This window comes from Rhagoletis pomonella, unplaced genomic scaffold (genome assembly GCF_013731165.1).
Source record: "Rhagoletis pomonella isolate Grant_MI unplaced genomic scaffold, Rhpom_1.0 Rhpom_scaffold_00001, whole genome shotgun sequence".
NCBI classification, from domain to species: Eukaryota; Metazoa; Arthropoda; class Insecta; order Diptera; family Tephritidae; genus Rhagoletis; species Rhagoletis pomonella.
In genome coordinates, this window is record NW_023458555.1 from 82422372 (window position 1) to 82449425 (window position 27054).

At 35.9% G+C, this 27054-nt stretch overlaps 1 protein-coding gene across 1 annotated transcript in view; it reads right to left on the reverse strand.

The window, feature by feature from the left end:
- LOC118748146 (E3 ubiquitin-protein ligase hyd) overlaps positions 1-27054 on the reverse strand; it is a gene marked incomplete in the record, with an annotated part of 830802 nt that overhangs the window by 462992 nt on the left and 340756 nt on the right. The window contains 1 exon segment of the mRNA XM_036482478.1: positions 4662-5137. Coding sequence (XP_036338371.1) covers positions 4662-5137 — 476 coding nt within the window.

Consider the following 27054-nt stretch of genomic DNA (forward strand, 5'->3'; position numbering starts at 1 on the left):
TTGGTCATCGATTGCATTTATTTAACAATCCAGCGATACGAACCGAGAGATTTGGGAAATCTGGACGAGGTTTAAGGATAATCGTAACAATATGTAAATAAGTACTTTACATGCACAAATTTGAAGATTTTTTAACAACGCAATTCCACATCTGGCAACCGTGCTATTCGTGCTCGTGACTTAGCGTAGTAGCAGCACTGTGCTCTCCCTGCAGCGGGGCCGGTGACAATTGTCGTTGTCGTTATTGGTCGCTTTAATATGATAATGCTCCCTTATTACATAAAGGAATTTGTTATTTATTATTTAAATACAAATAATAAATTTTAATACTTATCCATGTTCCGTTTATCTCGTGTGACCACCACGCAAATATCGGACTGAATAGTACCAAAGTAAAGCAATACATACACAGATACTCCTTTTCTACATAACTAATACTACATATTAAATTTTTTTGGTGTCATTTCAAATACGTTTACTATATATATGGGCAATTCACGTCAAATGTCCCAAGCGCGCTGAGCGGTGCAAAACAAGCTACTTTTCGACTCGCTGGGAAGCAAACAGAAAATGGGAAAAATAATTCGAAAACTATGATTTCTATACATTTTTGTACGGGCTATACGATGGTACTATGCGTTTTCCAAAATTTTTCCACTTTCATGGTGAAAATTCTGAACGAAAATTTATTTGTAAGTTTTCTCAATTATGGTAATTTTTAATATTGTTTTTAGTTATCTCAATCGAAAGATCAAGTCTTTTTACATAGAAATCACTAATAAAAAATAAAAGCTTGTAAAAAAGGGACTTTTTTTACTTTTCCAAGTTATAAAGCCTTTTAGGGCGCGCTAGTCTGCTAACCGTGCGAGTCATAATAATATTGTTATAACTTTGCAACTACTTGATGTCTAGATCTGAAACTTTCGCACAAACTTCCTTAGATAGTCATCTACTGTTTTGAAACAAAAAACTGTTTTCAAGCTTTATAACACAATTTTTGCATTTGAAAACAAACACCCTCTTAATTCTCATAAAAAAGTTATAAACCTGTAGTTTTATTTGTACTGCGTATGTTAAACTTAAATCCGATGGAATAGTTCGTGGTTTATTGTGTGAAAATTTGAAATCGATCGATACACAAAAGACTGAGATATAGCGAGTTTAAATGACAATTTTGTTAAAATGCCCCTATTAGAGTTGCATTCGATCTTCGACTGTGGTCGAAACTGCTGATCGAATGAATTTTCATTTGGTATTATGACACTCATTCGATGAAGAATAGCGCTTGTTCAGAATATATTTTTAAAAAATCGAGCAAACCAAATAGTGTGCTTATACATATATATATGTATATATGTATGATATTTGCGGATATGAAACCTCGACTGGTAGCAAACGGTTCGGTGAGGTCCTCCTCAATTCTGATCTGATGCCACACTGGTAAGGCGCAATCAGTTCGTTGACGGAGGGCTTTAGTCTTTCACACAATACGCTCGATAAAATAGTTGGCACGTATGGCAGGGTCGCCTTTCTTGTGGATTCGACAGAGCGCACCTGAATGACAGTCGTCGGGCATGCACCTTATTAGCTCCTTGCCATCGCAATTGGAATAGCCCGGAATCAGCAAAATCGCTATTCGTACCTCGTCATAGTCAGGCGGTCGGATATAGACTCCATCGTCATCGCCTGGGGGCTCGGGTTCGTCTTCTACACTTCTTTCAGTGGTGCTGCCATTCAAAAGGGTCGAAAAGTGTTCCTCCATACTTTGAGTACGTTCTGGACATCGGTCACTAGGTCGACATGGTTGTTCCTACAGGAGTCTTGAAACCTGCAGTAAGTCGCTCAACTCTGCTAAAAATTTCGGGTGTTTTTTCTGTCGGCCAGCATTTTAAGCTCTTCGACTCACGTATTTCGACCTCTCTCTTCTTATATCGTCTAGCTTCCCTCTTCAGTCCCTATAACGCTTCCATATGGCTCGTGTTGCGCCCGGTCGCAGCGTGGTCCTGTAGGCGGCACATTTTTTATCTGCAGCTTCTTGACACTACTTATTTTAGGGGTGTAATTAAAAGTCTGCTAATTCCAAAATTATTTTTAGACGCGTTTTACCACCTCTACTCAATGCACGGATTTGGAAAAAGTTAATATTTATTGGTAGATTTTACATTAAAAAAATGGTAGGAGTAGGTAGATCTTTCAAAAGAAACAATATCAGAAAGTTTTTACTCATATTGGATAAAACATGAGAAACGACAGTGTTAGCGGACCAGCTGCATTTTCGCCTTGGTGGTTCTTAATAGGGATGTTCCGGATGTGGAATTTTAGACATCCGCGGATGCGAATGCGGTTGCGAATATCTAACAGCTAACATCCGCAGATGCGAATGCGAATGCGGATGTCAAGTATTTTTAAAAAACAATTAGAATCTAGCATAATGGCGAGATCGTTGTTTAAACAGCGCTTACAAGCCAAACCAGATACATATGTATGTCACGTTGTTTCAGAACTTGGAGAACCTGTAACTTTATAGCATGTCCCACCAGAGCTTAACAACGTAGTTATGGCTGTTGAGTTGGTTAACCCGATAACCCACTTGATTTAGCGTAGTTTCGCCATATAAAAATGACAGCACTTAACCATTTCACTGAGATGGTTAAAAGCTAACCAACTCGAAACCACGTCGAAAGTCTGATACAACCCTGTGTTTTCCCGCCATCTGTGGGTCATTTGCGTTAAAATTTAAAAAAATTCGTTCCCTACTAGTGTTTGGAGTTTACTAAGATCAGATAAGATTTACTCCGGTTTTTGAAAAAAAAATTTGAAATCTACTCCTCTACTCCGCTTGACTTCAAATCTATTCGGTTTTTTTTTTTTTTCATTCATGTTATGCCCCTCTTGGGGCTGTTTTTTGAGTGTTCACCACCGGTTTCAGTAAAAAAAATTGAAAGTTAGCCAAATCTCACTGTTAAAAAGTAACTCTTTCTAGCAATGCGTCAATAAAGTAACTTCGTTATTTTTTTATGTATGGCTGTAGAAATTGGCGGATGCAGAAGTTCTTAAAAAATATATGTAGAATGAAATTTATATAAAGTAGAAAGGGTTTAGATCCTATTGCTCTTTAAAAAATTAAGTGTTAGATACGTTCTACTTTATAGAAAATGCTAAGAATTACCTAAATATGTAACATTGTATCCTTACTTTGCTCGCGTTCTTATTTTTGCATGAATAGAAAATATTTAAGTCAAACAATTAATGTCAGAAACGAAAATAAAAAATTCAATCTAGTACGGAAAATTTGTTTTTGCTCAGATTTTTGCAGCGATTAAGTCCTGAATCGAGTTTTTGAGATCCGAACACTGTTCTCTACATTTGAACTGTTTTATAACCTCAAACCGCAGTGTGGACAGCAATAGTTAGTGATGTGGTTAAGTTCGATTTGAGATGGTTAGCTGTTTCGATTTTAGTTTTTGTAATCAATTTTTAATACTTTCTTCTGCGACTGCTTTGAAAAATTTATGCTTATAGCGAGCTATGGATATGGAAAATAGATTATTATTTTTGAAGAAAATTCTGTTTTCAAAGTCGTGGCTGAGAGCCGAATCGGATCAGCATATTGTTATTTTTTTTTAAAGCACCCCGTTTTTTATAATCATTTGAATAACAGATAGTTACGTAATTCTTATCTAATTAAAGAACAGACCTATAGCTTTTTAATTATTTGAGCATCGATTCTCTTTATAGCTAGACGTTGATCATTTCTACTGGAAATCCCTATTGAAGGAGCTTACTCATTGACTTTAAATAGCAAAGAAGGGACCGTTTTACCACAGAAGTTTTTAGCCAAGGATCCAATGTATATCCCTATGAAAAAAAATATTATCCAACAAGCAAACAAAACTACTGTTTTTAAAATTTTTGCTAAAAATAAATTCCCCAAAGAGCCCCATTCAAAGGAATAAATGTAATAGGTGGCATACGCGGTATGTCTGACTCGCGAATCATTTCTGTACGTGTTGACTCGCCTTCGACTAAACACAGTTGAATCATTCAGAGTCATGCCGGGGGTCATGTTGGTGTAACTAATACATATTTATTTTCACAAACACATCCAAACCGACTCACGAGTCAGACGCACCGTGTATGCCGCCTGTAACATCAAAAGCAAATCACGAAAATTTTGTTAAGAATTACAGTGCACACTTTCTTCTTTTGTGTCTAGTAGTTTTTTATTTTTTAAGATTGGTCAAAAAAAATTATAATAAAGAAAGAAGCCAAAGTAGATATTTAAAGCACAGAAAAAAATATTATTAAAAAGGTCAAGTAGAAGTGGGAACTTTTATGGCTGATTGCTCGGTTATATAGCTTAAGAAATAATATTTTAAAGACATTTTTATCAAAGTTGATAAATATAACATTTGACCAGTTTTGTTACACAAATACTCCTACGACCACAGGCACAAATATTGGCTACAATATGTAATTTTTTTTTCCCCCATATATACGTTTTATCGGTTCACTTGCAAAATATTCGCATTCGCAAAATCTACGCATTGATTATTGCCAATGCGAAAGCGAATGCGAATGTTGAAATTAATGCGGAAGCTCCGCAGTTGCGAATGCGAATGCGAATATTCGCAACAACCCTGATTTGTAGTACTACTTACTTGTAGCTGAATTGCTTCTCCAATTTGCGTTTTATAAGTAGGTTTTTCGACATCAGATGTAAGTTGGCATGCGAGGTTGTTAAGAAGGTCTGATATTTGCCGAACTATTATTCCAAATGCACGAGCCAGATTGCTAGCAGTTGTTGCCATTGTATGCTGCTCTTGGGGTGGCACTGTTACCGTGGAACTTGCTGGCACAGTGGAACGGCGTAATGCCATGGGGTCAATAAAAACTAAATTTGAACCAGCTGGTACTCGAACAGAAGACCGGGCGGTATCTCTGCTTCTGATCGCCCACTGCATAGACTGTGGGGCTAAATCACTGCGTACATTAGCGCTGATATTTCGACGCTCCAACTGATGATCGGCAAAATTAAATTCATCCGAATGCTCGTCTGTTTCACCATCTTCAGAAGCTTCCTCTTCCTGAGGAGACGAATCACCAGATTCATCTTCGAGAAAAAGTACCCCAATATCTGAAAACGTGAAAAACCGTGAACTCTTAAGAAAAGAAAGCTAATCCTAGTAAAGACAGTTTAAAGACTGATAATACAATACAATAGCGGTCATTATTTGTATTAACTAATTTTCATACAAATTTACATTAAAAAAATAACATTTTCATCTTACATATTCATGTTTCTGGCATGCGGGGGACGATATCGTCGTTCCCAACGAAGAGTAGCACATCTCAAATTACCGTAGAAGACTAGCACGTTTCACTATTCGCGTCGAAAAGTAGCCCATTTCAGATTCTCACGTGGAAGACAAGCACATTTCACTATTCGCGTGGAAGAGTAGCACATTTCAGATTTTGGCGTGGAAAATTAGCACATTTCAAAGAAACATACACATATGTGCATGCAGTCATATCAAGAGGACCTCGTTTCAAAGTGATATTATTTTCCACTTATGTTTATTTATTTATTTTTAAGAATTTTCTTCAAAATAAAGTTCATTCTCTGAAAAAATCCACATAAACCCAAGTTTAAAACTTTGTAGAAAACTCAAAAAAAATCAACAAATTTCCATCCAAATTTCTTGAGTATATAGTTTTAAAGCCCTATCAATTTTACCGCAATAATGTGCAAGTTTCAAGTCGCTAGAAATTTCCGTTGCTGCGGTTTTCTTCTATATAAAAATAAATTGTGTTTATTCGTTATATGGGAGCAAATGCGACAAAAAGAATCAAAGGTAAATTTAAGACTCTTGAAACTTGCACATTATCATACTAAAATTGAATGGGCTATAAAGCTTCATGCTCAAAAAAATTGTAACACTTCTGAGTAAATCAGTTTGAAATTTGTATGGAAATTAGTTGCATTTTTTTAGACTTTTACAAAGTTTTAAGCGTGAGCTTACAGGGTTTTTTTTAATGAACTTTAATTTAATTGAAATATTTTCAGCAAATGATCACTAAACGCTATATACCGTCTGAATTTCATAAATTGTAGAAAATAATTATAGAAATATAATAAAAGCACTTGAATTTTCAATATAAATTATACTTTTATGATTTACTTTAAACCCTTAATGTGTTACTCTTCCACGCAAATAATGAAATGTGCTACTTTACCACGCAAAATCTGAAGTGTGCTAGTCTTCCACGCAAAAACCTGAAATGTGCTACTCTTCCACGCAAATGGTGAAATCTGCTACTTTTCCACGCAACAATCTGAAATGTGCTAGTCTTCCACGCAAATAATGAAATGTGCTACTCTTCCACGCAAAAATCTGAAATGTGCTACTTTTCGACGCGAATAATGAAATGTGCTAGTCTTCCATGCTAATAGTTTAATGTACTAGTCTTCCACACGAATAGTGACCGCCGTATATGTTCTTGCCGATTTGTTTTACAAAAATTATTTAAAAAGAAGATGTCTCGGTTGCTCAGCAAACCGGTTAATCGGTCCTGAAATTATTTCACATTGATTCTCTAAAAAAGTTTTCGATTTATCCTTAAGATGCATACACATAAAGGTAAATTTGATAAGAAACTAGCTTTTACACGCGGGTTTCACCCCACGCGGAAGGAATTAAAGGGGTCATGTGACTTGTGGTTCCGAAGTTATGGCTGATAAAAAATTCCACGCCTAGTTAAGTGCTACGAACAATGTTATGTTTATGTGACATGGTTCCGAAGTTATAACTGGTAAAATATTCCACGCCTTTGGGATTTGCCGCCCCCTTTCACGGTCTCATTTATTTATATACTTTACTATAAGCACCTACCATAGATATGTCTGCATACCACATTTCAAGTTCATGTGACTTATGGTTCCGAAGTTATGACTGACTAAAAATTCCACGCCTATGTTATCTGACACTCCTCCTTTTACAAACTCATTTATATATACCTTAAGATAAGCATCTACCAGAGATATGTTTGCATAATAAATTTCAAGTTCATTTGACTTACGGTTCCGAAGTTAGAGGTGATTAAATAATTCCCGCCTATGGGAGGTGCCACGCCCCCTTTTCCAATACCGCCAATTTTTCCCTATGAGTATGCAATTAATTTTATTTATCTCGACAGCAAGTTCCAATGCCCTACCACAAATATTTCAAAAGATATAGGAGGCGCCACGCCCTCTTTTCAAGTACTGCCCATTTTTCTCGATGCCTATAACCTTCCCGGGGTAAAAGCAAACAAGTGTGCAAAGTTTCGTGGGATTCCGTGAAGCGGTTCAGAAGTTATAAGGTAATAAACAAACAGACATTAACATTTACATATATAGATGATAGATGAAACGACAATTTATTAAAACTAGTAGTAATACCCCGAATTTCGGGTGAGTATTTAGCTCAACATTTATTTAAAGAACTTCGTGAAAGACAACTTGTATTTCTAGAAACCTGATAACTCAGAATAATTACATATTAAGTTACTCTACTCGTACAGTGGGCCGTCACCTTTAAGGGTTTATTAGTCGTAATCTGAAATGCAATAATCACTGAAAATTGGCGCCGTTTATGGTTAAAGGTATTTGTATCACACTTTTAAACTAAAACCTTCTGAACCCTAGAAGCCTAATCTATTAGGGAGTTACCTGAAGCCTTAACATACGTCTTAGAGGCGTATGTGACTTAAAAGATAACCTGTGAGATAAAATATACTTAGTCCTGCCCTATTCTTTTAGAGTATGTAAGTTTTTGGTTTAACTAATGATAAACTTAATTTTATTAATAAAAACTATAGCCACATTTATTTAAAACAACAAAATAAACAATTTTGTATGAACTTAAAAAAAATCCCGATTCCATATACGCCTCGCAGACGTAGATTACAGTGATACAAAAGTAAACAAACAAAAAAATATGCAGGGTTCTCATATAGAAATTATGTATACATACTGTTTTTCTCCATCATTTTGTTTATTAGTTTTTTACTAACAAATATAACAAAACTTAAGTATTCTTCAAGTTACAACTTCAAGAAATTATAAATACTGTTTTTTGGTCGAATTTCAAAGACATGGGTTTTACCTTTTTAACAAAGAAAAAAGTTTTAAAATCGGCTGGAGAAGGGCTCATTTAATTGAAAAAATATTAAATTTTTCAAAAAACTTTCATTTTCTTCACGCTCTTATTTGATCGTGAGGCAATAAAATGTTTTTTTTTTTTGATATTTATAAAAAAGTACATAAAATCAGTTTTCCAGCCGATTTTCAAAATTTTTTCTTTGTTAGAAAGGTGAAACCCATGTCTTTGAAGCAGAGAAAAATTTTAAATTCGACCAAAAAACAACAAAGTTATCACTTCTTGAAGTAGTAACTTGAAAAATACTAAAGTTTTATTATATTTGTTAGTAAAAAACTAATAATGGGCTATTACAAAACATGATTTCTATATGAGAACCCCTGCATATTTTTTGTGTAGCACAGTGTCATGTTTTTAGGGTTAACCCTTTCAATACAAAAACTCACCTGATTCTAAAAATTTTAAAATATCGCATAATTAATAATAGAGGTGTGTAATTAGAAATTCATAAGCTTGATAAGGATAATTTGCTTAGCCTAACAGATGACTAAACTTCCCAAAAATGGCGAAGATAAGCGTCTTTCTATCTGTTTCTTGGTATACCAACTGTAAGAATTGATCACACTTTGATTGCGTTTTCCCACAAAATTTAAATTTTAAAATAATTCTGTATATTATCAAACGTGCGATATGTATACCGGATCGTTGGATCACATCAAAAAATTTTTAAAGCTTTGAGGTCTGCCGTCATTTAGGGTCAATTCCACGGAAAATTGCCTAATATTTTTCAATAGATTACATATCTGTGTTCGTATGAAATAGTAGCTTATGTCGAGAAGCTGGCTTTAGTATAATGCGGCATTCCCTTTATCCTTCCAACGACAAGGAATTTTTTGATAAGACTTAATAAGAATATTGACTTGCTAGTATCGGAACTAAGATCTGCTTCATTTGAAATCTGGCAGCACTCTACATAGCACAACTTTGTTATCGACTACTCGATCAGCCGTTTATTTAGTGTGCTGGTTTTGCTTTCGTTGTTTTTTATTACAGTTAATTTTCATATGTGTAACTTTAAAAATAAGTGATGTGGAGAGCAAAGAACTTCAGCAAAGAAAATTGATTTTGGACGAATTCGTGCAAAATCCACACATCTCTCAATGTCGGTTAGTAAAATTGCTGAAAATTGGAAGGTCGACGGTTCAAAATTTATTGTCAAATATCAATAAAAATGGCAGCATTTAGAGTAAGGCGAAATCTGGCGGAAATAAAATAGCGGAGAAGGGTGGTCTAACGACTTTGAAAAGGAATCCGAATATTTCTGAACGTGTTGTTGCACCTGGAGTGTTGTTCTGAGAGCGTGTATTGTTTGGCCTGATCTGGCCACATGCCATTGTGCAAAAAAGCGCAAGAGTTTTATACACAAAATGGAATCAACATTGTACTAAAAGAGGCCAATCCTCCGAATTGCCTAGAGCTGTAAACGGTCGAGCGTTATTGGGCCCATATGAAATCAAAATTAGAAAAAAAAACAAAATGCACGACTTCAAGAATAATGTGGCGAAAACAGGCTGAATCGATCAACGAAAGAGATGTCCAGGTATTAATGGCGGGTGTCATCTCTAAAGTACGGGTATTTTGGCGTGGAAATTAAATCTAATAATATTTGTAAATCTTTCATTTAAATAGAAATAAAAGAAGGTTTTAAAAAAGTTTCGATTGAATTATTCACATTTAAATTAGTTTGCTATTTAATACTGCCAGATTTCAACTGAAGCAGATCTTTTTTTTCCACGTTTCTTTGCCAAAAGTTCTTCAACGGCTCGGCGCCAGTGAGTCATCCGCAATCGTATGCTGCGGATGCCGCATTATACTAAAGCCAGCCTTCCGACATAAGCTACTATTCCATAAGAACACTATCGACTTTTCTTCCACTTTCTACTTTTGCGACAAACACGGTCAACTGCCACTGCAGCTTGCGCTTTAATTTTATATACAGTGACGGGCAAAACTTTAACATGGTGTAAACCTATCTTTCCAAGTTCTAACCACTTTCATACTTTTGTTGTATATTCTTATTGGTACACCTGTGTACTTCCTCTCATAATGATTTGAAGTCAATCCAGCTAAAATAATAAAACCAGCGGACACAAATGTAAATTAATGCAAATGTTACAGTTTTTAACTTACTTTTTAACAATTTTCACGAAAAAAAAACTATTAACACAGTGCTCAGTACCCTTTTGCTTTTTTAGTTCCTTATTTGTATCTCTGTAAAATTTCTGGAGGTATATCCTCCCATATATCCTTAGTTTGCTTTCACAGCCCATGTACTCGATTTTACGGACTTGGATACTTAGTAAGCTGTGCTTTTAGTTGATATCGCAAATTCTCGATGTGATTCATGTCCGCGGATTGTGTAGGTCATTTCAAATTAGCAAATTTTTGCTTTTGTATCCAGTCTTTTCGAATATGTGCAGTGTGTTTTGGGCGATTTTTCAGCAGAAACTGACATTTTTTCGACTGCATCTTGCAAATTTTGCTGAAATATGAACAGATACTGTTCCTTACGCATAATGCGTACTAACGGACAAACAAAATTTTTTAAATACAACCCCAAACTATTATGGACCGGCCACTGTGATTCACAGTTTGCCTTACATGATGCGCATGGGCTTAATTTGGGTCTTTGATCCAATACCAGGCCCGGCCATCTTATTGAAAGCGATTAATTTAGTCTTGTCAGACCAAATAACCTTCAATCAAAACTTAAAAATGTGTTTTTAGTGCATTCTGAAAGCCTAACATATCCCAATAGGCAAGTAAATATATTATTTACAGTTATTATTATTATTATGATTAACTATATTTTTTACTGGTGATCACTTCTTCAATAAATTGCAATACATTTGACTTCCAACTAAGTAAAAGATAACTGCAAAATGCAAAACTGAGAGTGAGTGTAAAACTGTAACATTTGCCTTAATTTACATTTTTGTCTGCTGGTTTTTTTTATTGTTGTTGTATTGACTTCAAATCGTTGTGAAAGAGGGAGTAGGGGTGTACCAACAATAATATACAACAAAAGGATGAAAGTCGGTAAAACTTGAAAATATAGCGGTGGCTGAAATAAAAAGTGTTACACCATGTTACAGTTTTGCTCGTCACTGTATACACTGCCGGAACAAAGTATTGGCACAGCACGCAATATATGCAACAATTTTTATTCTAATATTTTTCCGTCAATTTTGTATAAAAATGTGGTTCATTCTACAACAAAAAACCTAAAACTATAATTCCTAAACTTTGTGCAAAACTCGCGAAAATTCAGCAAATTTTCATGCAATTTTTCAACTTTTTGATCCGATTTTTTAGAATTTTTTTTAGTATGTAGATTTGTAGCCTAATCAATTTTATTACTAGTACAAGTTTTAGGTAGCTAGGAATTACCGTTGATTTTTGGCAATTTATTTCACGCAGTCTCTTCCATACAAAAATTTTTTTTCAAATAACTTTATATACTTCAATAAAAAAATTTCAAAAGTCAATGCGATTTTCGACTAACTCGAAACTTCCATTTTTTTAGTACAATTTAATGGAATGGGTGATTTTAGCACGAGAAATCCAAAACTGATGTCCATTTCGATCTGTGACAGTAACTTTTTCCTACAGGGGAGAAAAACCAAGACCGTCTGGAGACGGGCTCGCAGATATACTTAAACATATTTTCAGCTTTCTTTTACACAATGTTGAACCGGCAATGCCGTCTGCAGACGGTCAAAAATGCAAACTAGGTTTTTATATGTCGGCAAGCCGGTCTGTGTTCGAAAGCAATTTTCTCCATTTCGGATAGTCACACAATTATACAACTTATATCAAAATACTGTGCTTTTAACTACGAAACCCACTGAATTTTTTTGTATCAAAAAAATTTTCAAAAGAAAAGATTTCTTTAATTACGAAATTATTAAAAAGCAAGAGATCATTAATTTTAACCGTGTTTTCAAAATCTATAATTTAACTGCCGACTAAAATAAAACGGATTGACATAACGGATTAAAATTTACTTCGCCGTAAGGGTACGATTTTTGTCTAAAGATCGTGCCTTACGAATATAGAAAAAAATTATTATAGGTGCGCTAAAAAGGTGTTTATTTAACGACCGTCTGGAGACGGTTCTGCCTACTAGAGGGTTAAAAAGAGTTTTGCACAAAGTTTAGGAATTATATTTTTATGTTTTTTGTTGTAAAATAACCATATTTGTATAGAAAATTGGCGGAAAAAATATTAGAACACAAACTGTTGCATATATTGGGAAAAATTTGTTGTGCCACTATGATTCTCAATAGTTTTTCGAGTCGTTCTCCAACGTTTGAGATTGGAGAATGTGGCTAGTTCTCCAACCAGTCTCTAATCGATAACTAACCTCAATGTTAGCTGCAGCATTCCAACCCGCACGAGCTTTAAGTAATTTCTCTTTAACCGTTTATCGGATAAGTTCCAAGGACCTTATTAAACGATGGGAAGCTTTCGTATTTGCAAAGTTAGGTTTAAAAATAAAAACAATTTGGCTGTAACGGGTGGGACATCCAATAAGCATTTCTTTGAAAGCTGACAACTTCTCACCATAAATCTATTTTTTTTTAATAAGTCAGCACTGCTTTAAAGTCCATGAGGTGTCCTTTCTCTTTGGATAATTATTATTTGCATTGCCACCTTAAATACACGAGAAATGCCTTGAACACTTGGTGAGAAAATACTATATCAGAGATCGTCGCACTACGGTTGCGTTTATAAGAGTAAAAATTAGTAAATAGTGAAAACTAAATCGATAAAAATAGTTTTCTAAAGAATTATTCCAAATGCTAACTGCTAATGGTTTACTGTTGTCACAGATTTAAACGCAACCTATGAAATTTTTTTTACCTGTGGTGTCGTCTTCGCGGAAATGACCATAAGCAGTGTCGGCCACACTTACGCAATCACATTTTCAGCATGTGTTGAATGCACAAAAGCTCATCGATACACCCAAAAAAATCTGCAAACGTAACACAAAGGTTTGCTTTTGCTAAGTAGAACGTTAGTAAAGTTTAAAGCATTGTTCCGTTAATATGTACTTAAGTAAAACAAAATGCACATACATTTATATATACATATATATAGTGCAAGAGCACTATACACCACTCAAAAAAATTACAGTTAAACAAAGAGGCTATCAAGCAACCATTTTGATTCTTTACATCGAAACCATATAAATCTTCGTCGACCCCCATTTACAACTCATGGATCCCAATATTTTTTTCACCTCACCGTGGAACCCCGTCAGGTCTTCCGTGGACCCCTGGGGGTCCCCTGGACCACATTGGGAATCACTGGCTTAAACTAAACAAAAAAACAACCCCTATACGCATACATCACACAACCGTTCAGCGACAGCTCCAGTAGCGCACAACCTACTGACACAGCAGCACAGTATATACAGTAATAAACCTTTTCGCAGTTTTTCACCATTTGGTCCCCGAGGAGTACTTTTGGGTTGTGTGCAGCGCTTTCGTTTTGCGCACACGGCAACACTTACTGTGGGAAATTTCGCTCAAGATTGGAAAAAGTGTGAAAAGTGTTTTATAAACTGGAAAGCTCAAATCGTAATTATAGCACTGAATGGAGTTTTCTTAAATGTAAGTTAAATAGAAAAAAGTCCACCATTGTAAGATTATATTTTTATGACGTAAATTTTGTGAATTTATCCAAACAAATTTTAATTTCCGAATATATTTAAGTCTTTATTTAAAAAAAAGAAGGTTTGTATAGCTATACAGACCCCAATGCCTGCCAGCGCATCCGCCCAGACAGTCCATTAAGCACACCCAAGTTTGAGTGATCTACAAGTTACAAGCGTTTTCAGTATTTAACAGTTCATTACCATGTACGGTGTGATATAACAAATTATACACTGAATTATGATAATATGTACTAGTATCTATAATAATAGACAATAATTTGCAATGTTTTTACACTTTTGCAATTAGTTTCGGGCACTATTACACAGTCATGGCTTGTGCCACTCTGCCATCGTACGGTTGTTGCTCCCTTTCATACCACAGTAATTTTGTATACAACTCTGAATCAACAAAGAATCAACAAAATTCATGCTTCTTCTCATTATCAACCCTGATCAGATTTTACCTCCGAGGAGTACACAAAAAGGTTTATTACTGTATATACTGTGCTCAGCAGCTAAACTTCGACTGGCAAGCAAAACAAAAAATTTTTTTTTCTTGCTGTGCAAGAGAGATTTTTACTGTCGGTGTGAGCATAGTTGCCAACTTGGTGCTTTAAGCATTAGATTTAGTGCTATTTGAAAATTAAAACGCCAAAAAAAAAATTATTTAGTGCCTAGTGCCTTTTTTAGTGCTTTTTTCTGAACTAAAATTACTCCAATATAGTTAAAACCTGAAATTATTTTTAAATATTTAAAGGTGTGGCAGCACTGAATTTACAAAAATCTACAAATTTAAATGCACTTTAATACAACCATGTCTGATAAAAAACTGAACTTGCAAATTCACCTTGTTCAAGTTTATTCACGTTGAAAATGCTATTAGATATGCGAGTAAGTTAAGTATTTCTTTTTTTCTTTTCTAATTATTTTTAAAAAAAAATTGTTATACCACCTGAGTAAAACACATCGTTTCTTGGTGCTGAATCCAAATCTGGCCGCACAATTGCTCAAGCACTAGAATTTTGAGATATCCTAACCTCAAAGTGCCAAAATCACGGTTTTTGGCGATATTTGAGGGTATATAATGAAAACAAATTTTTTTTTGCTCATTTCTACTTAGTGCATGATTTTCGTTTGTTGGGATTCGATGTTTCTTTCTTGAGATATATCAGTTTTAATGTGCAGTACTTCGGTATTACGTCGTAAGCATGGGTCATTATAGCATGTGGCTTTTCAATCGTTATGAGCGAAAAAGTTTTGTTTATTGATTTATGTATGCATTCTTGTAAATATTGTTAATTTTTTGTTTTTGTTAAATACATACAAACTGTTATGAAAAAAGCATCAATTGATTCAAAACCATTTGGTGCTTTTACTGTGGTAAAACGCTTTTTTCCAAGTTTTTGGTGCTTTTTGAAAATGAAAAGTTGGCAACACTGGGTGTGAGGCTGTCGGTGTGAGCAGTGCTGCCGAAAGTACTACGATAGTAGTATTTTACTACTATTTTGTCATTTATACTCCCGTACTCCCCAAATTCCGATTTTACTACTATTTTGTGAGATAGTGGACTTTTTAATTAAAATTTATAAAGAGCTCAAAATATATCCATACGAGTAAATACAAGTACATACTAGATACTTTTCGTTTGATACCAAGTAATTTTGGCATCGATACTTTTGAACCAAGTACTGAGTAGTTATCGAAAAACAAATACTCGTATCGAAACCCGATACTAAGGAAAATTTGACTTCGGCAATTTTTCCTACACTGTTATTCCTAACCGCCTTGTTCTTCATGGCTGCTTAATTGCCAGCAAAACCCGAGAGAAGGCGACAAATTCGATATAATGCAAAGAATATACGCTCCAAATGCTTCACCAAAGTCGGTATAATGCTACAAGGCCCAACTGTTCGAGTGGAAAAGTAAATTGGTTGAGTCCTCAGTGAGGACGTTTTAACGCGATGTTCAACTCACTGAGTAACTATTAGACCCCGTTGACATGATAGGCGCTTAACCCACGTTTGATACTAATACATACACGAGTGTACTTGCGATTTACATGTGAACACCTTGGGTAAAATGCAACGAAATACGCATAGTTGTAAACGCGTGTTTACCTCCGGTCATGTGAACGGAAAATACTAAAGGCAGGGAAGCCTAGCTTATTGAGAAAATGAAACAAAGAAGAAAAGAGCCCCACAAAGAAATTATAAAAAAAAAATCTTAGCAAGGATCACACGATTTGTATATTTGTAAAGATTTATGCATTTTTTAGTTATAGAGAGAGGTTATTAGGAAATTTAGGAGCTGAACTCATTCTCGATAAAAATTTACAGACAACACCACTCTGTGGTCGGTCAAACCGGGTAATCGTTTACTAATGACCTAAAAAACAAAATTTAACTTATTTAGTTCATACGGAATACCTTCATAGCCAAAAGTATCGATACGTGTAGGTAACGATACTTTAGATCCGATATTTTTCAGGTATCGATACTTTCTTTCGATACTACTTTCAAGTAAAAGTATCGATACCCGCATGGTATCGTTTCATCCCAAGCCAGAGCACATTGCTTGGAGTGATTTGCGATAAACTTTTCCTTTTATCGAGAGCTCACTTTGTGGTCAAGTTTCTTAAGCCATATTACAGAATTTTTTTAAACTTATGACTGCAGTAACGAACTTATATCGGGTATAAAACTCTTAACTCTTGGAGGGAAAACTCTTTTATTGGTCCGAACTAACGCAACAATGCGTGCAGGAATCAGTACTTAGGTCACACTTATCCGTACCTGCGGAGGTAGGACCGAAGCACAAAAAAGTAGCCTGCCGTCTCATCTTCGACAAGACAGGATATGAAATAAGGTTTCCATATATGCCAACCGCATTCAGAGGTTTGCGCCTCGAAAAGTCACCACTTAGCCATTCCAAAAGTTACCTGTTGTCCTCCTTGATGAATGAAGCAGCCCGTCGAAACCTCCCACTTATTGCTGAGTGATATACCATATGACCTGCCACTTATGAGTATTTAGGGTAAAACAAGTTCCTTATGTATTTACCAACAAAATTTTGCTGACACTTACATTGCTCCGTTTGGAACTACTTAGTTAGAAGGTTGGCGAATGACGTCCACCAATTTTCCGTCACGTTGTTCATGTCTTGAGGAATGCGAATAATAAGGCTATGGATACCGAAGCATATTCCCTAAAAAGTTAAGACTTCAGTTTCTTTCCAAATGTTAGTTTTAGAGCCATGCGTAGGAATTAAATAATATCTATGCACATATTATAGTTACCCCAGAAATGAGCCCCAACAAAATCAATGTTGTAGAATTTTCTCAACAAATGTGATAGCATTATCTCCTTAGGCATTGAAGAACACATCTACATCTCTGCCCTCAAAATATTCCACCTCAGTCCACTCTGTACCATAACGCCACCTATTTCTTTTATGCTTATAATTGGCCTTAAGTTAAGTTTGAAGATTTATACAAACATCTGGGGCATATTCCGTAAAATGTCAAAATACTTCCCAAATACGTTTTTTACTACTCTGAAAAAATAGAAAAAGGTAGCTCTGGGTGTGAAAGCTTATGCACGCGTTAATAGGCTTTGGCTACCGCTGTCATAAGGTAAATTTGTTAAGCTACTAGCAAATGCCTGGCTTGCTTCGCGACGCCCTATAATATTTTTGTTGACCAATACAAAAATAGTGTTGCTATGCAAAAACGGTTTGTAATGTAAAAATTATTAGTTTAGGTTGAAAAGACTGAAGAGCAGAACCCTGCTAAGAGCTCTTGTTTCCACTGTGAGATATCTGCAAGTTTCGCAAGGTTTGCCGAGAATGCGTAATCTTCTATAATACTGCTGTTCCACGGGATGAAAGAGTTTTCCCGTTCAAACGGGGTCATTAATATTCCTACCGTGTTCTCTCTAATTCAGCACACTCTTTATTGATATACCGATGACCCGTTGATGTGCCTAGGATATCTGGGGAGCATAAACAATTTTGCGCTTCTTTGTAGGTATTTTTAAAGAATGGTATTTTATTAAGTCATCTAAAATGTAAATTTGTAGAGGGGCATCTAAATATCATGATTTCATCGCCATTTATGTTTTGGGTCCATTTTTTTGCAGAAGCACTTCTTATCATAAAGTTAATACCCGTTAATCCAGGTCATGCTATAGAGACGGGTTCTCTAAATATCTCGACTCCGGCGCCATCTGTCGGCACCATTTTTTGCAAAAGTATATTATGCGGTTCAGAGCGGAATTTCAAATGTGTCGAATGATTCCGAAGTTATGGCTAATTAAAACTTTCACACCTATAGGATGAGCCACGCCCCTTTTACAAAAGTATATCTACTTTACAATAAGCATCTACCATAGCTATTTATGTATGTCAACACACCAAATTTCTAAGTCATGTGACTTACGGTTTCGAAATTATAGCTGATTAAAAATGACACGCGTATGGGAGGTGCTACGCCCCCTTGTCCGATATTTAATTTTTTGTACCCTAAAGGCTTTTTCGTGCCTTTTCGTGCTTTTATGAAATTTTACTGAACGCCAAGGCCCGCACGAGTTCGTGCTGACAGCAAATATTCCGACCCGGGCCCACCTCTAGTTTCAACGTAAACCAAAAATTTTGACTATACAGACTATTTTGCTTTTAAACGCTCTTTTGCATTGGCCAACGCAAAAGTTCTTATTAGGCGCCGCGAAGTAAGCGGGCATTGGCTAGTACCCAATAAAAATATGAATTGGAAAATCTACCACATCTTATTCAAATCTACCACTTATTTTTGCTGATTCTACCACATTAAAATAAAAAGGGGTTTGCACACTGATGTACGTATGTACAAAAATGCGAAATCTTTAAGTTAATCAAGTGTTTTATTAGTCTATAAAAAATACAGTAATTTAAGATACATACAGTATCGGTCATATCTATAGCACGCCATTTCAAAGTGATATTGTGTGCCTTTTATGTTTATTTATTTATTTTTAAGAATTTTCACTGTATTTTTACTGTATTTTTATTATGTAGCTCATTTTGGTGGAACGAATTCGAAGTTGGCAAATTAAATCTTCGAATCCTTGTTAAGTACTTATCAGTATTAAACACTTTTAGGAAGTAAAGTGTAAAAAACAACAGTAAGTGAGTGTGTATGGCATATTTTTAGGACAATGGGCCTCATGCATAAAAAGTGAGCTTAAGCTCCGACTCGATTTTCAGTACAAATTCTTGAGCTTGAGCTCACCCTTTCAGTGCAAAAATTGAGTCTGAGCTTAAGCTCACTTTTTATGCATAAGGCCCAATGTTTTTATTCGCAGGTAAACTTTTAAGAGCTCTCAAGAAATGCGAAAAATTAATACAAAATGACGCATACGAAATGAAAAAGAAATTTTCATTTATCTGGGATATAGTGACCTCGGACGTAACCTAGGGTACAAAAAATTAAATATCGGACAAGGGGCTAATACTAAAAATTTAGATGAGCTTTTGTTTTTACACAAAAAAAAAATAGTACATATTTAAAACTCTTTTGATAAGAGAAAAGCAAAAAAAGAAATATTTGGAAACCGATAAGGGCCATTCACATACAACTTTCCTCGCTTTGCTTGACAGTTCAAACTTTGACAACAAAGCGTGAAACGCAGAAGGTATGCTACAATAAACACTTTGACAGCTTTTGCGTTATCCTTTTCCTCCATATTTTTTATCTGTAAAATAGATAGCAATATAATAATATGCATTAATAATAGCAATAAAAATTCCTATTTACCCTATTTTTGTCATTAAATGCCAATGCAAGCGCACTAGAAAAGATACATGTAGACAGCTGCGGCCGAAGCGGATAAATGTTGAGAGTTGTATAAGATTTTGCTTCGTTTTGCTTTGCTTTGCTTCAAACGTATACTCATGCATATGCCTACATCGATCTTATATGTTAAAGCAAAGAACTATCAAGCAAAGCGAACAAAGTTGTATGTGAATCAGCCTATAGAAAATATATGATACTTAATAATTTTGTTTACATGCATATCTGTACATAAAATACCTTCCACTTTGTCTACTTCCCAGAAAATATATCTTTTTCTATGATCTTGCAACTACAACATTGGAGCGATGCACGGTGGAGAGAATACAGAAGGTGGCGCCGATGGCAATACCGCTAATCGGCTCTCAGTGAATTTGACAGAATCAGCCGTTTTGCTGACGTCACAGCCGAGATGACAGCAGTAGTGATGTGCTGAGTCAATACTTTTAAGTATCCAATACTCTCGATCCTCGGTACCGAAACATTTAGGTTTCCAATAACGGTTCAGGGGAGACTCGCCTACTGTGGTAGGCCAATAGAGCTTTTAATACTGATTCAAATGAAAGATGTATATATGTCGGTTCGAGGCCATAATACAGAGAAACTCTTACTTGTTTGAAGCATTTTTTGTTCCAGCTGAATCGGTCGATATCATTTTCGTAGGCAGATTCTGTAACCAGTTAGCGACAGATTCTGTAACCAGTTAGAGACAATTTTCGAATCGGTACCGGTTTTGTTGACGTACGATATGATCCGAAACTTGTCGGTAACTGGTTACAGAATACAACCCATCTGCACATCTGGATAAAGAAAAATCAAGTAACTGTGGCTTACAAAAATAGTTCAGTTCTCGAAGTGAACGAGCAATAGGTGCATTACTTGCATAATTAGTTTTGTAGGTTTCCCCGTAAAAAGGGTAGACATTTCGGAGACTTCTTTGTGGAACGTTAAAGCTTATCCTCTCAAGTAAAATTGGATAATCAGTAATGCCATTATTATGTTGTAGATATGTGACAAGGAAAGGACAGTTCTTCTCTTTTCCAAAGAGCTCAAATTAATTAACAAGAGCCGAGAATCGTAAGATGGAATAGGATTCTCAAACCTTAGGGAACGCAATGCATGTTTAAGAAAAACTTTTTGAGCTCGTTCATGTCTATTAACTAAAAATTGGTCATATGGTCTCCAAATTATAACTGCGTATTCCAAATGCGAACGGACGAGAGCTGTGTATAGGAGCTTAAATGTATACGGATCGAAGAATTCTGAGGTATTAGGCCGAATAAAACCCAGAACTGAATACGATTTAGACAGTGTAATTTATATGACCATTGAAAGAAAACTTAGAGTCAAATATCACTCCAAGATGCTTAGTTTCCATTACATTATGTAGTACATGATTATCGATAGAGTACAGCTTGTTCACAAGATTCCTGGAAAATGCAATATGAAAGCATTTTGTTATGATTATTCAAATCACGCTGAAGTTTTGCTGCGTCTTCTGCATCCTTAACAGTAGAAAAAACCTTAAAATTATCAGCGTAGACCAAATACTTTGAAAAAGAAAAGCAGTTACTTATGTCATTTATAAAAAGAATAAATAACAGGGGCCCTGAAATGCTTCCTTGGGGAACACCTGATGTAGCCACAAACTGCTTTGACAATATACCATCAACTGTAACCACGCATCGTCTATCTGACAAGTAAGACTCAAACCATTTCAGGAGTGAGGAATGAAATCCTAGGCAGGCTAACTTGTTTAGAAGGATCTTGAGAGATACTCTATCGAATGCATTAGAAAAGTCGGTGTAAATACAGTCCACTTGAAGTCCTGTCGAAAATGCTGATATACAAAATTCACTAAAAACCAATAAATTAGACACAGTCGAACGTCCAGAGACGAAGCCGTGCTGATTTGAGCAGATTAAAGATTTGACCGCAAAATAGAGTTTGTCCTTAACAACAATTTCTAAAAGTTTAAAGATGGTCGAAAGTTTCGAAATCGGTCTATAATTCCGAACATCATTTTTACTTCCGCTTTTGAAGAATGGTGTGATTGTAGTTATCTTCCAGTCATTGAGAAACGTACCCGACGAAAATGATTTATTAAAAATTATCTCTAACGGAATTGACAACGATGGACAACCTTTAACTAAAATTGCAGTCATCATCGGTTTTCGAAGAAGACTTGAGAGAAATAATGCCCTTCAAGATGTCATCCGATGAAATATGTAGCATACCTAAGTTAAGAAATGATGATATTTCGGAAGAGAAATGGCAGAAAATGGAAGGAGAGTGTATATCATCTTTGACATAATTAGACATAAAAAATTCAGCAAACAAATTAGCTGCTACCCCTAGTAGCAAATTTGTCATCTAGCATTACGGAAGCAGGTATACTTGAGCATAATTTTTTAGATTTAAAAAAATTCCACAATGATTTTGGATTAGATTTAATGTTCTGCTCAGTGTTCCGAATATATTTTCTATAAAGCAGATTGTTTAAATGACGTTGAGCAATACCACCAGCTCCGTCAGAATTGGGAAAGACCTCTCCGCGCCGTTCGCCACAAAACGGCGTTTCAGACAGGGCGACTCCCTTTCATGTGACTTCTTTAATCATCTGATGTTGGAGAAGATAAAAAGAGCTGCAGAACTGAACCGCTCAGGAACAAGTTACTACAAGAGCGTGCAATTGCTGGCTTATGCCGATGACATCGACATCATCGGTAACAAAAACCGCGAAGTCTGTTCTGCCTTTTCCAAGTTGGATAAGGAAGCAAAGCGAATGGGTCTGGTGGTAAACGAGGACAAGACGAAGTATCTCCTGTCATCAAACAAACAGTCAGCACATTCACGCCTTGGCACCCACGTCACTGTTGACAGTTACAATTTCGAGAAAGTAGAGAATTTCGTTTACTTGGGAACCAGCATTAACACCGATAATAATGTCAGCATTGAAATCCAACGCAGAATCACTCTTGCCAACAAGTGCTACTTTGGACTGAGTAGGCAATTCAGGAGTAAAGTCCTCTCTCGACGTACGAAAACCACGTTCTATAAGTCACTCATCATGCCCGTACTGGTATATAGCCCAGAAGCATGGACAATGACAACCTCCGATGAGGCGGCTCTTGGAGTGTTCGAGAGAAAGATTTTGCGGAAGATTAACGGCCTTTACACGTTGGCGACGGCGAGTACGACAGACGATGGAACGATGAGCTGTATGAGCTTTACAACGACGTGGACATAGTGCAGCGAATTAAAATACAGTGGCTCCGCTGGCTTGGCCATGTCGTTCGAATGGACACCGACGCTCCAGCTCTGAAAGTATTCAACGCGGAACCCGCTGGTGGTAGCAGAGGAAGAGGGAGGCCCCCACTGCGATGGAAAGATCAGGTGGAGAAGGACCTGGCTTCACTTGGCGTTTCCAATTGGCGTCAGTTGGCACAGAGGAGAAACGACTGGCGTGCTTTGCTGAACTCGGCCAAAATCGCTTAGGTGGTTACAGCGCCAAAAAAGAAGAAGATTGTTTGAATATTTAAATTTCTTAAGATAATGCTGGTATTTTACAAAAAGTGACTGATTACTAGTTGCTTTGAATTTCTTTAAATACTTGTTTTTTGAGATTAATTAAGTTTCCTTAAATCTTTGTTATACCACGGCAATTTGTATGGCCGCTTCTTTTTTTAACGGTATATTATCTAAGCAAAATTTGTTCATTGTTAATTTAAAAGTGAAAAAGCAGCTGGGCATATCCAGGCCAGCAAAGAATTCATTCCATTTTAAGTCTAAAAGAGTGTTATTTAAACTTGGATAGTCACAAGATGCATAATTAAAAACATTCCTATCAATAGGTGATATGGCTGAGAACCCATAAAAATTTAGTTTAATATCTAAAGGAATATGATGTACACCAACATCAGATATCGGTGAAATGCACTTCGATAAACTAAAGCTAATATTTACTACGTTTATACGTAGGCTAATTCACGAATTCATTTCACGAATTTGGGTTAAAATTGGCTGCATAAACACCATTTCATGAATTCAGTTATACACGAAAGTTAACCATGAATTCGGCATCATTTCATGAAATCGTGAAGTGCAAGTCCGGCAACGCCACGTTCCACAAACAGCTGTTTACTAGAGTTACGATGTTTTTAGAATAACCATGAGTGGCATAACCAGGATTTTAAACACTGGCAAAGTTATGTGTAATTGTTCAAATATAAAGTAAACTCAAATAGAATAAACTGAAAATGTATTAAAACCAATTTAAATAAAATAAGGTTCATTGCCTGGCACCAACGGCTTTTGCAAATCCAAAAGGAGGCAAAAAAATCACAACCCTACTGTTTAGTTTCCCGCCAGTGCGTTGCCACTTTTTCAAATCACTTTATTTCATGAATTCGCGAACTATGCATAAACGGGACCATTTTTGAATTCATGAAATGAAGAATTCACGAATTCTGTCGCATAAATGTAGTAACTGTCACTTACAAATATAAGATCCAATAGTATATTTAAAACATTGAAACAACAGTTTATTTGGTTAAGATTAAGGCTTAGGAGGCTGTCTACAAAATAGGATTCCTGATTAGTGACAACGTTATTGGGGATTCTGCATACAAATTTTATACGCGTCTAAAGCTATACGAACCTTGTTCAGATTGCCTAATTCTCCAATTGGTCTCAAACATATCATTGAAATCAGGGGCGGATCCAGCGGAGGGTTTTGCGGGTTAAACTACGTGTCAGTCAGTGGCGGACCCAGAATTTCTTGAATTACCACGATATCTAACATTGAACAAGTTAAAATGTCCACATACACAAAAGTTTTTATCGTTATTATCTAGAGCTAGCCCAACTAAATTATCCACATGTGCTTCGTTTAAATCGAAGTTGCTATTAGGCGCAATATACGCAGCAATTAAATATAAGGATCCATAAGATTCACAGCCCTTGATGCAAAAACATAGCTGATCAAGAACGAGTAATCATTGTTAAGTTTCGCCGAAAACGCGCGATATTTTCGTCTTACAGCAATTAGAACACCGGCTCCCCTCAAACAGTCAGTGTTAAGGGAATCACGATCTTTGCGGAATACGTCGTACAAGTTTGGGTCAAAAAACTCGCTATCGTGGATATTTGAATTCAACCAGGTCTCTACAATGACCAGAACGTCATAAGCCTCCTGTGCACTATAATGAAGTATCTTATTTGATTTTGTTCCTAAGGCCGAAATATTTTGATAATACATTTTCAGCCCAGCCTTTGAATCAACAGTTCGATCGCAACTGTTACAAAAACGAAATGGTCTGACTTTTACATTAGCAGGCCATAGCGATGCATCCAATATTTTTTGGTAATTTGTTGAGGCAACACCCAGTTTAAGGTTTACACGTTTGTGTTTACTTACTGGGTCATCTTTTTTTTACCAATATGTAGCAGGAAATAGAATCTATAGTAATATCTGCATGTTTAGCTACATACTTTTTTATGTCAACAACAGAAACTTTCGGCTCAAACGAAGATAAATGAACCAACTTGTTACGAACAGCAACGTAGAGCTCAGTGCTATCATTCGAGCCAACAACAGCCAGTGCTTTCCTACGCCCTTTGCTCTTAACTTCAGTACAAGCGGCATTCTTGCTTAGATCTTTGTTATCACTTAAAGAAGATGATTGAGAAGAAGAAGTAAAAGTACCAACAGCAGTCATCTCACTGTCATCTCTTACCATGGTGTAATGTACTGAAGGTGGCGCATTTCCGAAACCGTTACTTTGGTTTTGCCGACTTTGACGTCTATGGCAATACGTAAACAAACTTTTTCATTAGAAACAAGTGCAAACGTATTGTGTACTTTCAATTGAAAATCGAAGTAATTCGTGCGTTCTAAAGTAAAAAACGTTTTAATTGTAATAAAAACTTTATAAAAATGTCGTGTCGAGTGTTAAATTGCAGCATCCGTAGGGGTAAAGCACCCAAATGCAGTTTTTTACTTTTTTATTATCACTTTTTCGGCACGTGCAATACAAACACAAAAATTCTAAATAGTTAATTAATAAGACCTATTCTTTTGAACACATTTCAAGAGTGGTTGTATATTTTTTGTTAACGTTGTGCTTAATTTGCTATATTCAAAGATGGCTTGAGAAATTGGTGAATCGTGAAGAAAACTCGTTTTCTCACTGCAAATTCACAACTGTCAACTCATTGTTCTTCGCCATATTCTTTGTTTACCCATTGCCACAAATGTCATTCTGCGGGAATGCGCAATCTTATATTCTATCGTTGTTGATCTCTTACTGCGTTATTGTTTTTGTCAGCAGGTAAAGGCGAGTTATCAGCAGCCAGTGTAGAAGAGCGAAAAGTATGCAAAATATTTTTGTTATGCCCGAGAGTATTATAACTTTGTTCACATAACGGTTGTTTGTAACAGGCAAAACGAATCAAGATAGATACAGACAAATGTGTACATAAATGATCAGAATGAAAAGAGAAATCGATTAAGCGGTGACTGTCCGTCCGTCCGTCCGTCTGTCTGTGCACACGATAACTCAAGTAAAAATTTAGATGTCTTAACGAAACTTAGTACGTGCACCTCCTTCTGGCGTAGGACGGATGGTATTGAAAATGGGCAAAATCGGACAATAACCACGCCTACCTCCCATATAACGGTAATTTTCACAAATACAAAAACTGCCATATTTTAGTAACTACTGAAGATTATTCACTAAAAATTGATATTTACAATACGTTTTAGACGAAAAATAAGAATATTATAAATTTTTGGAAAATGGGCGCTGAACCAATTTCTCCAAACTTGTTGGCCTGGATATAAGCTACGAAATGGCCGAACAATAACAACGCCCACATCCCATTAATTTAGAGAAACGCGAAATCTTCGATTAATCAGTAAATATTAAAGCTAATTTATTCAAAATTGATGCTTGAAACAATTATTTACCAAGAAATACGTTAACATAAAATTTTGGAAAATGGGCGTGGCACCGCCCACTTATGCTCATATATATATATCTCGGTAATCGTTCTTCCAATTTGTACCAAACTCGGTGTGGTGATTGTACTTGCCACATAGAAGCAAAGCGCTGAAAGATATTTAAATCGGACTAAAATTACGGCCGCTTTTCATATAACGGTAAATTTCAGAAATGGTTGAAACTTCAATATTTCGAAATTTAAGGACGCTAAATTACTCAAAATTGATACACCCCGGCTTACCATGTGGCGGTAGCTTTCGGAAATGTGAAAAACATATATTTAATACTTGCGGCGGGTATTTAATGTTCGGCTCCACCCGAACTTAGACTTTCTTACTTGTTTACGTTATCTTCATGCTCAAC